This window comes from Microcaecilia unicolor, chromosome 2, assembly GCF_901765095.1.
Source record: "Microcaecilia unicolor chromosome 2, aMicUni1.1, whole genome shotgun sequence".
In the NCBI taxonomy this organism is placed as follows: domain Eukaryota; kingdom Metazoa; phylum Chordata; class Amphibia; order Gymnophiona; family Siphonopidae; genus Microcaecilia; species Microcaecilia unicolor.
In genome coordinates, this window is record NC_044032.1 from 2,151,189 (window position 1) to 2,165,705 (window position 14,517).

At 46.8% G+C, this 14,517-nt stretch overlaps 1 protein-coding gene across 1 annotated transcript in view; it reads right to left on the reverse strand.

Moving 5' to 3' along the window:
* Window positions 1–1,998: 1,998 nt before the first annotated feature.
* Window positions 1,999–14,517, reverse strand: part of LOC115461766 — a 568,733-nt gene continuing 556,214 nt past the window's right edge. Inside the window, exons 10-12 of the mRNA XM_030191811.1 lie at window positions 11,111–11,233; window positions 6,664–6,729; window positions 1,999–2,078 (exon numbers count right to left, since the gene is read on the reverse strand). Coding sequence (XP_030047671.1) covers window positions 1,999–2,078; window positions 6,664–6,729; window positions 11,111–11,233 — 269 coding nt within the window. The remainder of the gene's footprint in view (window positions 2,079–6,663; window positions 6,730–11,110; window positions 11,234–14,517) is intronic.

Below are 14,517 nucleotides of genomic sequence, written 5' to 3' on the forward strand. Positions count from 1 at the left end.
TAGAATGTTTGTACGTTTGGGAAGCTTGCCAGGTGCCCTTGGCCTGGATTGGCCGCTGTCGTGGACAGGATGCTGGGCTCGATGGACCCTTGGTCTTTTCCCAGTGTGGCATTACTTATGTACTTATATAAGCTCTGGAACTCTTTACCGGAGAATGTGGTAACAAAGGTTAATGTATCTGGGTATAAAAAAAGGTTTGGACAAGTTCCTGGAGGAAACGTCCGTAGTCTGTTATTGAGACAGACATGGGGAAGCCACTGCTTGTCCCGGGATTGGTAGCATGGAATGATGCTACTAATTGGTTTTCTATCAGGTACCTGTGACCTGGAGTGGCCACTGTTGGAAACAGGATACTGGACTAGATGGGCCATTGGTCTGAGCTGTTCTTATGTACTTATGTGCATCAAAGGTGCCTTTAATTGCCAGTCACATGGAGGGCCGTTGATCTGAGCATCATTCATCTTTAAGTAAGATCTGTGAGGCAGGCAACAGCTGGAAAATATTGGCCATATAATCTATAAAGGCCAGTTGTTAACAGTTCTATTCATTTTCTGATGCTGTTTTCATAAGGATTGTTTTTTTTACATTTTGGGGGAAATTCTATATCTGGTGCTTCTTCCGTGTAGAATTTTCTGCGTGGTTAAGTGCTTTAACGGATGCAAGGTGCCAAAACAGGGCAGAAACATCAGATCTGCCGGAAAATACACGTACACCCCACTTACAGAACAGCTCCTCAGGGTCCTTTAATAAGTCGCTAAATGATAAAACACCCATTATTTTCTTATGGATGTCTTATCATGTATAATGCGCTATTCGTTAGCACGCCTTAGTAAATGAACCGCTAAATATTGCTGCATAATCTGCATAATGGACGTGGCTATGGGAGGGGGCATGGGGAGGGGTCAGGGCATCTTTCACGCTGGAATTTATACCTGGTTTCAGTTGGTGCAACTGCTCGCAGCCAAAGTTGAGCATGGATCTTGGCACTATGCACTTTTCCATTGTGGGTGCCAATCCAAGATTGCCTACAGGCATTCCGGGATTGGCACCCATAATGGATTAGCGCAAAGCCAACTATTTCATGAACTGAATTTTGAGCACCATTTATAGAATCTGGCCCATAAGATACATTTTTTGATACTGTACATTTTTGATAATGTTATGTTGCAATTTTTATGAATAAAAGGTGCTTATTTTCTGTTTTTCTATTTTTTTTAATTATTATTGTATTTATCTACATATTTATTTGGATTTTAAGCTTCTGTGTAGTGATAATTGTTTATTTCTTACACTGTGTTTTCTGTTTTGGTTGGTGGTATATGCGTATTTCTGCGGTGTTGATTGTGTCTTCAAGTAAGGAGCTAAATTCTCCGTCTGTACTTCAGAGCACAAAAAGGCTGAGTTAAGCCTCACTCCTTAATCTTAGACACCCCAATACCTCTCCTGCCCCATAATCACTGGAATAATCCCAACCTCTTCGAACCCCGTAGCAAATACAACCCTCCTCAGACCCTAATACCTTTGCAGGCTAAATAAAATGAATTTAAAAACCAGCACAATCACCCACCCTCCTGATCAATCTCTTACCCATACCAGCCTTACCAACCCACCGTTACTACGCCACATTCTGTCACACATAAAGGAGCATTTCTGTGGTGTGTTTAAATCCATCATTGGTTACAAAAAGATGAAATTAGTGTTTGAGGGGAACCTCACTGACCCAACATGAAGAAGGCAAAATCAAAGAATTACGGTGCATACTAATGTCAAGGTGCTTCAGACCCAGTTCATTCATGAAAAACCCAGGTCAGATTATAAGACAGGAAACTGGTGTGTTACATTTACAGAGACCCCTTCCAGGGTGATTTTATGGGTCTGATATAATTATGACACAGAATAGTTATTACGCTTCCAGAAAGACCCTTCAAGAATTATGATATGGATTAAAGTGTTATAACACAGGGAAATGGTGTATTATACTTACATAAACTCCCCAGGTTATTGCCAGAATAAGACACAGGACCAGTAGAAAAGTGAGGTGTAGAACCAGTGACAGGATTCACATGGCTGAAGTAAACCTAGGAGGAGAGAATGGAGTATTAGTCATAAGTGGTCAGACTTAAAGTCCGATTTTGCGTAGATGTCTAGGTAGAAAAAGGGATGTCTAGTCGAAACCAGGCTTTTTGTGCCGGTGCGCACCAGTACGGCATACTGGCACCTTTCCCCCCACCCCACCCCCAGAGAGACCTGCACCCTTCCTCTCACTCCCCTACTTACTACTACGTCAGCAGCGTGAATGGTGCAGGCAGCGATTGAGAGAGGCTGGCAGCGTCGGAGCTTCCCTCTGCGAGTCCCGCTTACCGTTGTTTCAACTTCCTGTTTCTGCATAGTCAGGACTCGCAGAGGAAAGCTCCGACGTGGCCAGCCTCTCTCACTCGTTGCCACCGTTTGCGCTGCTGAGTCCGACGCTGGCAGCCTTTCTTTTCACTTCGCTGGCAGGGAGTGGAGAAGGAGGATGGGCTGGGGGAGAAGAAGAATTGCTGGACATGGGAGAGGGGAGGGCAAAGGAGAGAGGAGATTCGCTGGACATTGATGGGAGGGGAGGGCAGGAGAGAGAGGAGAATCACTGGACATTGATGGGAGGGAAGGGCAGGGAAGAGAGAGAATCGCTGGACATCATGAGAGGGGAGGGCAGGGAAGAGAGAATTGCTGGACATGGATGGGAGGGCAGGGCACGGATGAGAGAATTGCTGGACATTGGAGGGGAGAGATGAGAATCGCTGGACATGGATGGAGGGAGGGCAGGGAAGAGAGCATTGCTGGCCATAGATGGGAGGGGAGTGCAGGGGAAAGAGGAGAATCGCCTGGGCATGGATGGGAGGGGAGGGCAGCAGAGAGAGAGGAGATATGCTGACATAGATGGGAGGGGAGGGACAGGGGATAGAGGAGAATGCTGGACATGGATGGATGAATGGGGGCAGGGGAGAGAGGAAATTTGCTGGATATGGGTGGATGGAGGCAGAGGAGAATGGAGAGTTGCTGGACGGAGAGGAGGGGAGGGCAGAGGGAGAGAATAGATCACTGGACATGGAGAGGAGGGGAGGGCAGGGGGAGAGATCGCTGGACATAGAGAGGAGGGGAAGGCAGGGGGAGAGAAGAGATTTCTGGACATTGAGAGGAGGGGAGGGCAGGGCAGGGGGAGAGAAGAGATCACTGGACATGGAGAGGAGGGCGAGGGCAGGTGAGAGAAGAGATCACTGGACATGGAGCGGAGAGGAGGGCAGGTGGAGAGAAGAGATCACTGGACAGGAAAGGAGGGGAGGTCAGGGCAGGGGGAGAGAAGAGATCACTGGAAATGGAGAGGAGGGGAGGGCAGGGGGAGAGAAGAGATCGCTGGACATGGAGAGGAGGGGAGGGCAGGGGAGAGGAGAATTACTGGACGTGGAGAGGAGGACAGGGTAGAGATGAGATCGCTGGACATGGAGGGCAGGGGGGAGAGAAGAGAATTGCTGAACATGGATGGATGGAGGGGAGGGCAGGGGAGAGAGGAGAATTGCTGGACATGGATGGATAAGTATATGTCAGACCTGATAGACTTACCAACCAGGAATACAAAAAGATCATCACGTACATTCTTGAACCTCCATTACCCCAGCTGCAAAGGACTTAAATATAAATCAATATATGCATCCAGCTTCTCCTACATCAGCACGCAACTATGGAATGCACTTCCAAATACCATAAAACAATGCATGACTTGATTGCCTTCTGGAAACTACTAAAGACCAACCTGTTTGAAAAGACTTATCAGAATGATCCTTCATAAATGACCTGGACCTTTAAAACTCTACCAGAACAAGATAATATCGAACTCTTTTATACTGTTTACGTCAATTACTTTGTCACTAAATGAACTTTCTTACACCTGTTATAAATGTTTATACACTTACTTTAATTTATCTTAATACTGTTTGTACCCTAAACCTTATAATACCTTGTATTTTCTCATCCCTCAAATGGTGATTGCCACTCTGGCTTTATGTAAGCCACATTGAGCCAGCAAAGAGGTGGGAAATGTGGGATACAAATACAACAAATAATAATAATATTAATAATAATGAATGGAGGGGACAGGGGAGAGAGGAAATTTGCTGGATATGGGTAGATGGAGGAGAGGGCAGGGGAGAATTGAGAGTTGCTGGACATGGAGAGAAGGGGAGGGCATGGCAGGAGGAGAGAAGAGATCACTGGACATGGAGAGGATGGGAGGGCAAGGGAGAGAGGAGAATTACTGGACATCGATGGGAGGGAAGGGGGAGAGAGGAGAATCACTGGGACATCATGGGAGGGGAGGGCAGGGAAGAGAGAATTGCTGGACATCGATGGGAGGGGAGGGCAGGGATGAGGGAATTGCTGGACATGGAGGGGAGGAGAGATAATCGCTGGACATGGATGGGAGGGTAGGGCAGGGAAGAGAGAATTGCTGGACATGGATGAGGGGGCGGGGAGGGAAGAGAGGGCAGAGAAAAGAGAATTGCTGGACATGGATGGGAGGGGAGGGGCCGTTGGAGAGAGGAGAATCACTGGACATGGATGGGAGGGAGAGGGCAGGGATGAGAGGAGCATGCTGGACATGTGAGGGAGGGGAGAACAGAGAGAGAGAGGAAAATCACTGGACATGGATGGGAGGGGAGGGGAGGCAGGGGAGAGAGGAGAATCACTGGACATGGATGGCAGGAGAGGGCAAGGAGAGAGGAGAATCGCTGGACTATGGATGGCCAGGGAGGACAGGGGATAGAGGAGAATCACTGGACATGGATGGATGAATGGGGGCAGGGGAGAGAGGAAATTTGCTGGATATGGGGTGGATGGAGGAGAGGGCAGGGTGAGAAGGATGGAGAGTTGCTGGACCTGGAGAGGAGGGAGGGCAGGAGGGAGAGAAGAGATCACTGGACATGGAGAGGATGGGAGGGACAGGAGGAGAGAAGAGATACGCTCGACATGGAGAGGAGGGGAAGGCAGGGGCAGAGAAGAGATCGCTGAGACATGGAGAGGAGGTGAGGGCAGGAGGGACAGAAGAGATCACAGGACTTGGATGGGAGGAGAGGGGAGGGCAGGGGGAGAGAAGAGATCGCTGGACATGGATGGGAGGGCAGGGGAGAGAAGAGATCGCTGGACTGTGAGGAGGGGAGTGGCAGGGGAGAGAGGAGAATTGCTGGACATGGATGGATGGAGGGGAGGCCAGGGGAGAGGAGAATTGCTGGCCATGGATAGATGAATGGAGGGGGCAGGGGACAGAGGGAAATTTGCTGTTTATGGGTGGATGGAGGAGAGGGCAGGGGAGAATGAGAGTTCCTGGACATGGATGGAGGGGAGGGAAGAGAGGAAGAAGATGCACATGGATGGATGGCAGGGAAGAGAGGAGAAATACTGGAAATGGATGGAGAGGGGAGTGAGGTAGATAGAGGAGAATTGCTGGACATGGATGGCATGGATTGGAGGGGTGGTGGCGGGGAGAGAGGAGAAATGCTGGATTTGAATGAAGGAGAGGGGAGAGAGAATTATTGCTTATATGGATACAGGGGAGGGAAGGAGAGAGGAGAAGTGCTGGACATGGATGGAGGGGAGGAAAGAAAAAAAGAAGAAGATGCACATGGATGGAGATGAGGAAAGGGGAAGAGAGGAAAAAACTGCACATGGATGGAGAAAATAGGCAAAAGCTGAATCCACATTATACCTCCTGCAGTCCTATTCCACGGAGGAGGACCCAGCTTTTACTTATGGGTGTAGGGCAAGAAATGAAGAAGAAAGGAGGAAAGTAAACAAATAATGGAAAGGGAAGCCCTGGAAACGGAGTTAAGAGAACAGATAGAGAGCAGCAGAATCAGAGACTGGGACCAATATGGATAGAAAAAAACAAAGTCACCAGACAACAAAGGTAGAAAAAATCATTTTATTTTCATTTTTGTGTTTGGAATATGCCCAATTTGAGAATTACAAAAGAATCATTGAGGTCTCCTGCGGTTCTTCCCACACCTACCATGCCGTCATTTCCAGCTGCTACAAAAATGTATTAATTTTTGTAGTGCCGGGTGTACCCAGTGGTGATTGGACAGTGCTGAGCACTGCCCAGTTACCGCTGGGTTTAACGCGGGAGGCCCTTTACAACCACCTCAATGGGTGGCTGTAAGGACCCCCCCCCCCCCCCACCCCCACCGAAATGGCAACATGGCAACTGCTTACTTGCCGCATGGCCATTTCCTGTAGGAAAGCGAGACTTCCCTTTTACCAGCTGTGGTAAAAAGGGGCCTAAGTGCAATACTCACTCTTAACCACGTAAACTGAACTGTTTAAAGACAGGACTACTATTTAAATGGTTATTTTATGCAGTTAAAGGCTGAATCTTGGCACTTAACCACAAAAGTTATGGACAAGTAATTTAATCTGCTGGGTAACATATTAAAATCTTACACTAAAAAGCAGAAAAGCCCTGCTTAAATAATCAGCTTTTCAGGACTGTTTTGCAGGCTTCTTATCCGACTGAGCAGTGTATTCCATAATTTGTGCTTCTCTAGGGCCCAAAAGCTTAGTCTTAAATAGGGCTGAAGAACACACTAGGCATAGTTCTACCAGTATTGAGTTTGAAAGGGCTAAAAATCTTACGCTGAATAGTGGACAGATGCCATGGTTTAGTCCTTGGTGATTCAGGCTTGATCTCCTCCAGCTTCTCTGTAACATAGTAACATAGTAACATAACATAGTAACATAGTAGATGACGGCAGAAAAAGACCTGCGCGGTCCATCCAGTCTGCCCAACAAGATAAACTCACATGTGCTACTTTTTGTGTATACCTTACCTTGATTTGTACCTGTCCTTTTCCGGGCACAGACCGTATAAGTCTGCCCAGCACTATCCCCGCCTCCCAACCACCAGCCCCACCTCCCACCACCGGTTCTGGCACAGACCGTATAAGTCTGCCAGCACTATCTCCGCCTCCAAACCACCAGTCCCGCCTCCCACCATCGGCTCTGGCACAGACCGTATAAGTCTGCCCAGCACCATCTCGTCTCCCGCCACCGGCTTTGCCACCCAATCTCGTCTAAGCTCCTTAGGATCCATTCCTTCTGAGCAGAATTCCTTTATGTTTATCCCACCCATGTTTGAATTCCGTTACCGTTTTCGTTTCCACCACCTCCCGCGGGAGGCATTCCAAGCATCCACTACTCTCTCCGTGAAAAAATACTTTCTGACATTTTTCTTGAGTCTGCCCCCCTTCAATCTCATTTCATGTCCTCTCGTTCTACCGCCTTCGCATCTCCGGAAAATGTTCGTTTGCAGATTAATACCTTTCAAATATTTCACGTCTGTATCATATCACCCCTGTTTCTCCTTTCCTCCAGAGTGTACATGTTCAGGTCCGCAAGTCTCTCCTCATACGTCTTGTAACGCACAATCCCATACCATTCTCGTAGCTTTTCTTTGCACCGCTTCAATTCTTTTTACATCCTTAACAAGATACGGCCTCCAGAACTGAACACAATACTCCAGGTGGGGCCTCACCAACGACTTATACAGGGGCTTCAACACCCCCTTTCTTCTGCTGGTCACACCTCTCTCTATACAGCCTAACAACCTTCTAGCTAGGGCCACCACCTTGTCACACTGTTTCGTCGCCTTCAATCCTCAGATACTATCACCCCAAGATCCCTCTCCCCATCCGTACCTATCAGACTCTCACTGCCTAACACATATGTCTCCCGTGGATTTCTACTCCCTAAGTGCATCACTTTGCATTTCTTCACATTGAATTTTAATTGCCAAACCTTAGACCATTCTTCTAGCTACCGTACGTCCTTTTTCATGTTTCCACTCCCTCCGGGGTGGTCCACTCTGTTACAGATCATAGTATCATCCGCAAATAGGCCAAACTTTACCTTCTAACTCTTCGGCAATGTCACTCACAAATATATTGAACAGAATCGGCCCCAGCAGCACCGATCCTTGAGGCACTCCACTACTCACCTTTCCCTCCCTCCCGAGCGAATTCCATTCACCATCACCCTCTGGCGTCTGTCCGGTCAACCAGTTCCTAATCAGTTCACCACTTCGGGTCCTATCTTCAGCCCTACCAGTTTATTAAGAGCCTCCTGTGGGGAACTGTGTCAAAAGCTTTGCTGAACATCTAAGTAGCATTACGTCCATAGCTCGTCCCTGATTCAATTCTCCTGTCACCCAATCAAAGAATTCATGGGTTCGTGTTGGCACGATTTCCCTTTGGTAAAACCATGTTATCTCGGATCTTGCACTTATTGGCTTTCCAGGAAATTCACTATCCTTTCCTTCAGCATTGCTTCCATTACTTTTCCAATAATCGAAGTGAGGCTTACCGGCCTGTGGTTTCCAGCTTCTTCCCTATACACTTTTGTGAAGAGGACCACATCCGCCGATCTCCAATCCTCGGAACCTCTCCCGTCTCCAAGGATTTATTAAACAAATCTTTAAGAGGACCCGCCAGAAACCTCTCTGAGCTCCCTCAATATCCTAGGGTGGATCCCATCCGGTCCCATGGCTTTGTCCACCTTTAGCTTTTCAAGTTGTTCATACACACACTCTGGTACTCTTATTGCAGCGTAGGTGACCTGTCCATCCTTCTCCAGCACTGAGGGACCTTCCATGAAATTATATATGGTTTAGAAATAGAAGCAGTGCCCGGGAATGAGAAATCCATCACCCCAACCAGCATCTGAGCACATTTACCTGATGACCAGGACTGGAAAGGTCTGAATGCCTTTTTCTTTACGACTCTTAGATCAGAATAAGTCACTGTCTCAGCCATTGCAAATGCCTCTTACTCTTTACTTGCCGCATGGTCATTTCCTGCAGGAAGGCGAGACTTCCCTTTTATCAGCTGCGGTAAAAGGAGCCTCGGCGCATGTGAAAAACATAAGCCAACGCCAGCACTGGCCCCCTTTTACTGCAGCTTGGAAAGAGGGGCCCTGAATGTACAGCTTAAAAAAAACACTTTATATATATAAATAATAGATATACTAGTAAAAAGGCCGTTCTCACACAAATGATTATGTTTTTAACGGAACCGTAGAAAGAAATGTTCTGTCTTGATAAGCAATAATTGGGAAGGCTGTATAATGAGTAATATGCTCCAGGGGTATGAGTACGGATTGTTTTATCTATGTTTTCTTTGTTTTAATCTTTCTTTTTTTCTGATTTTTGATTTATAGTATTTTTTAAAAGATAAAGAGTAGCAGACTCCATCATGTCCAGCATTTCTCCTCTCTTCCCTCCCCTCCATCCATATCCAGCATTTCTCCTCTCTTTCCTCCCATACAATCCATGTCCAGCATTTCTCTTCTCTTCCCCTCCCCTCCATCGTCCTTCCTGACTTCTTCCTCACTCCATCCAGCCCTGTCCAGCAACAGTCCATTCTCTCCTACAATCCACCCATATCCAGCAAATTTCCTCTCTCCCCTGACCACCTCCATTCATCCATCCATGTTCAGCAATTCTCCTGTCTCCCCTGCCCTCCCCTCCCTCCATGCATGTCCAGGAACTCTCCATTCTCCCCTGTCCTCTCCTCCATCCACCCATTTCCAGCAAATTTCCTCTCATCCCTGCCCCCATTCATCCATCCATATCCAGCAGTTCTCCTCGCTCCCTTGTCCTCCCCTCTATCCATCCATCCATGTCCAGCAACTCTCCATTCTCCCCTGCCCTCCTCCATCCTCCATATCTAGCAAATTTGCTCTTTTCCCTGCCCCCTCCATCCATCCATGTCCAGCAATTCTCATCTCTCCCCTGCCCTCCCCTCCTGTCCAGCGATCTCTTCTCTCCCTCTGCCCCCCCCTCCTCTCCTGTCCAGCAACCTCTCCTCTATCCCTGCCTGGGAGCATCCATGTCCAGCGATACTCCCTGCCATACCTCAGCTCCCTGCCCTCCCTCCTCTACATTCCTCCACCCCCACCCCCCCCCGTGCGTTTAACCCTTTTACTTTCAGGCACCCTCTGATAACATTACGTTTGACACAGGCGGGGCAATGAGTGGGAATGGATTTACGGAACCCAGGCATCACGACGTAGAATGTTGGAGCTGCAAATATTATATAGGATATATAACAGATATTTAGCTGACATTCATGCATCCCTCATAGCAGATGTAATACCACATTAAACTGTATGAAGTGGATCCTGAGGAATTTCGAGGGAATACCATGCCTTCTTTTCATGTCCATCAAATCCATGCCCGGACTATGCCCCTTTTAGAACTGTCCACAGCCGCAGATATGCCAGGTATAAATTGCTATTTAGACATCTGAGCCATTTGCAAGTTACCTGAGGATATTCGTGTTAAATCAAACTCTGGGTTTTTTTTGCAAATTCTTGAAAACTTGGGCTTCTTTTACTAAGTGGCAGTAAGCCCAACGCAGGCTTACTGCTCACTATACAGGAAGTACCGCCGGGCTACTGCAGCGGCCCAGTGATACTTCCCACCCTAGCGCCCCGTTCTTTCCGGCGCTACAAAAATGTATTTATTTTTGTAGCGCCAGAGTGTACCCGGCGGCAATCGGTTACAGCCGGGGGTTAACACAGGAGCTCCTCAGTGGGTGGCAGTAAAGGCTCCTCTCCGAAATGGCCACCCGCAACTGCTTTACTTGCCACATGGCCATTTCCTGTAGGAAAGCGAGACTTCCCTTTTACCAGCTGTGGTAAAAAGGGGCCTAAGTGCAATACTCACTCTTAACCACGTAAACTGAACTGTTTAAAGATAGGACTACTATTTAAATGGTTATTTTATGCAGTTAAAGGCTGAATCTTGGCACTTAACCACAAAATTATGGACAAGTAATTTAATCTGCTGGGTAACATATTAAAATCTTACAAAAAGCAGAAAAGCCCTGCTTAAATAATCAGCTTTTCAGGACTGTTTTGCAGGCTTCTTATCCGCGACTGAGCAGTGTATTCCATAATTTGTGCTTCTCTAGGGCCCAAAAGCTTTAACAAAGAGGTGGGTCTTAAGCTTTGTCTTAAACAGGGCTGAAGAACACTCTAGGCATAGTTCTACCAGTATTGAGTTTGAAAGGGCTAAAAATCTTACGCTGAATAGTGGACAGATGCCATGGTTTAGTTCTTGGTGGTTCAGGCTTGATCTTCTCCAGCTTCTCTGGTACTCTTATTGTAGCGTAGGCGACCTGTCCATCCTTCTCCAGCACTGAGGAACCTTCCATGAAATTATATATGGTTTAGAAATAGAAGCAGTGCCCGGGAATGAGAAATCCATCACCCCAAACAGCATCTGAGCACATTTACCTGGTGAGCAGGACTGGAAAGGTCTGAATGCCTTTTTCTTTACGACTCTTAGATCAGAAAAAGTCACTGTCTCAGCCATTGCAAATGCCTCTTACTCTTTACTTGCCGCACGGTCATTTTCTGCAGAAAGGCGAGACTTCCCTTTTATCAGCTGCGGAAAAAGGGGGCCTTAGCGCACGTGTCAAACTTAGGCCTATGCCAGCACTGGCCCCCTTTTACTGCAGCTTGGAAAAGGGGCCCTGAATGTAGAGCTTTAAAAAAAACTATATCTATAAAATATAAATATAGAATACTAGTAAAAAAAGGACCCGTTTCTCACACAAATGATTATGTTTTAAGGGAACCGTTAGGAGAAATGTTCTGTCATGATAAGTAATAATGGGAAGGGTGCTATAATGAGTAATATTGCTCCAGGGGTATGAGATACGGATTGTTTTATCTATGTTCTTTTTTGTTTTAATCTTTGTATTTGTGATTTTTATTTATAGTATTTTTAAAAGATAAAGAGTAAGCAGGACTCCATCCATGTCCAGCATTTTCTCCTCTCTTCCCCTCCCCTCAATCTATGTCCGCATCTCTCCTTTCTTCCCTCTCCTCTCCATCCATATCCAGCATTTCTCCTCTCTTCCCTGCTCTCCATCCATATCCAGAATTTCTCCTTCTTCTCTTCCCTCCATCCATATCCAGCATTCTCCTCCTATTCCACCTCCCCTCAATCTAGCTGTCCAGCATTTCTCCTCTCTTCCCTCCTCTCCATCCATATGCATCTCCTTCCTGACTTCCTTCCCCTCCATCCATCTGTGTCCATCAACTCTCCATTCTCTCCTCCATCCACCCATATCCAGCAATTTCCTCTCTCCCCTGACCCCTCCATTCATCCATCCATGTTCAGCAATTCTCCTCTCTCCCTGCCCCCTCCCCTCCATGCATGTCCACGAACTCTCCATTTCCCCTGCCCCCTCCAACCATCCATGTCCAGCAATTCTCCTCTCCCCTGCCCGCTCCTATCCATCCATGTCCAGCAATTCTCATCTATCCCTGCCCTCCCCTCCTGTCCAGCAATCTCTTCTCCCCCTGCCCTGCCCTCCCCTCCTGTCCAGCAATCTCTTCTCCCTTTGACCTCCTCTCCAATTCCAGCCATCTCTTCTCCCTCTGCCCTCCCTCCAATTCCAGCCATCTCTTCTCTATCCCTGCCCTCCCATCCATGTCCAGCGATACTCCCTGCCATCCCTCAGATCCCTGCCCTCCCTCCTCTGCATGCCCCCCCCCCCCCCGTGCATTTAACCTTTTACTTTCAGGCGCCCTCTGATGACATTACGTTTTGACACGAGGGCGGGCAATGAGGGGAATGGATGTTACGAACCCAGGCATCAAGACGTAGAATGTTGGAGCTGCAAATTATTATATAGGATATATAACAGATATTTAGCTGACATTCATGCATCCCTCATAGCAAGTGTAAATACCAACATTAAAACTGTATGCAGTGGATCCTGAGGAATTTCGAGGGAATACCATACCTTCTTTTCATGTCCATCATATCCATGCCGAGACTATGTCCCTTTTAGAACTGTCCATGCTGCAGATATGCAGGTATAAATTGCTATTTAGACATCTGAGCCATTTGCAAGTTACCAGAGGATATTCGTGTTAAATCAAACTCTCTGGGTATTTTTTGCAAATTCTTGAAAACTTGGTTGTCTGAGAAATTTTATGGAATTTGTGGGCTTCTTTTACTAAGTGGCAGTAAGCCCAACACAGACTTACTGCTCATATACAGGAAGTACCGCCGGGCTACTGCAGCGGCCCAGTGATACTTCCCACCCTTAGCGCCCCGTTCTTTCCGGCGCTACAAAAATGTATTTATTTTTGTAGCGCCAGAGTGTACCCGGCAGCAATCGGTTACAGCCGGGGGTTAACACAGGAGCCCCTCAGTGGGTGGCAGTAAAGGCTCCCCTCCGAAATGGCCACCCAGCAACTGCTTTACTTGCCACATGGCCATTTCCTGTAGGAAAGCGAGACTTCTTTTACCAGCTGTGGTAAAAGGGGGCCTAAGTGCAATACTCACTGTTAACCACGTAAACTGAACTGTTTAAAGATAGGACTACTATTTAAATGGTTTTTATGCAGTTAAAGGCTGAATCTTGGCACTTAACCACAAAAGTTATGGACAAGTAATTTAATCTGCTGGGTAACATATTAAAATGTTACACTAAAAAGCAGAAAGCCCTGCTTAAATAATCAGCTTTTCAGGACTGTTCTGCAGGCTTCTTATCCGACTGAGCAGTGTATTCCATAATTTGTGCTTCTCTAGGGCCCAAAAGCTTTAACAAAGAGATGGGTCTTAAGCTTAGTCTTAAATAGGGCTGAAGCATAGGCGCCCGGTATAAGAGGCTTGGACAGGCTAAGCCTCCCTGCTGTGCTCTAAGGGGTTTAAATTGTTGTTTACCTCCATCCTCACAGCAGGAGCTGCAGTGAAAGCCCTCTAGCCTTTTGTAAGCAGTTGTAGAAATTGCTTTATGGTTTGTTTACCTTACTGCTGGGAGCAGGGGGGGTTGGCTGGAGGTGTCCTGGGTTGCCAGGGAGATATTTAACGAGGATGGCTTCCTGACCTGCACTGAGGACATATAGCAGCAGAATTGGATACTGGGCCAGCATGATCAGAAAAAAGTCACCAGACAACAAAGGTAGAAAAGATCATTTTATTTTCATATAGTGTTGGAATATGTCCATTTGAGAATCAGGTGCTCAACATTAAAAGTTTATATTTATTTATTTATTTACTTATTTATGGCATTTTATCCCACATTAAACATGAATTTGGGTTTTTTGTGGCGGTACATGAGAATTGTGATGATATGATCCCTTGTTTCATATTGTTGATGGTCTGCATTTTCCATATGGGTGGTAGTGTATTAGGGTCTGCCCAGTGTAATATTTATGGTACAGTAAGGTTCTGAGTGTGTTTTTGCACAAAGTTGAGCATAGTGTTTTGCAGTTGAGCGATTGTGGTTAGAATATGCTTTGAGCAACCACTTTATTCTTTGACATACGATACATCTAATATCTAAATTTAATAAAAGGTATTAATCGTGACTTTTATTTTATTTATTTGTTTTTTTCTGTGTGTTATCAGACAATTATGGATTTAAGCTCCACCCCTGGCCCCACTCCAAACCCCACCCCTAACCCCAC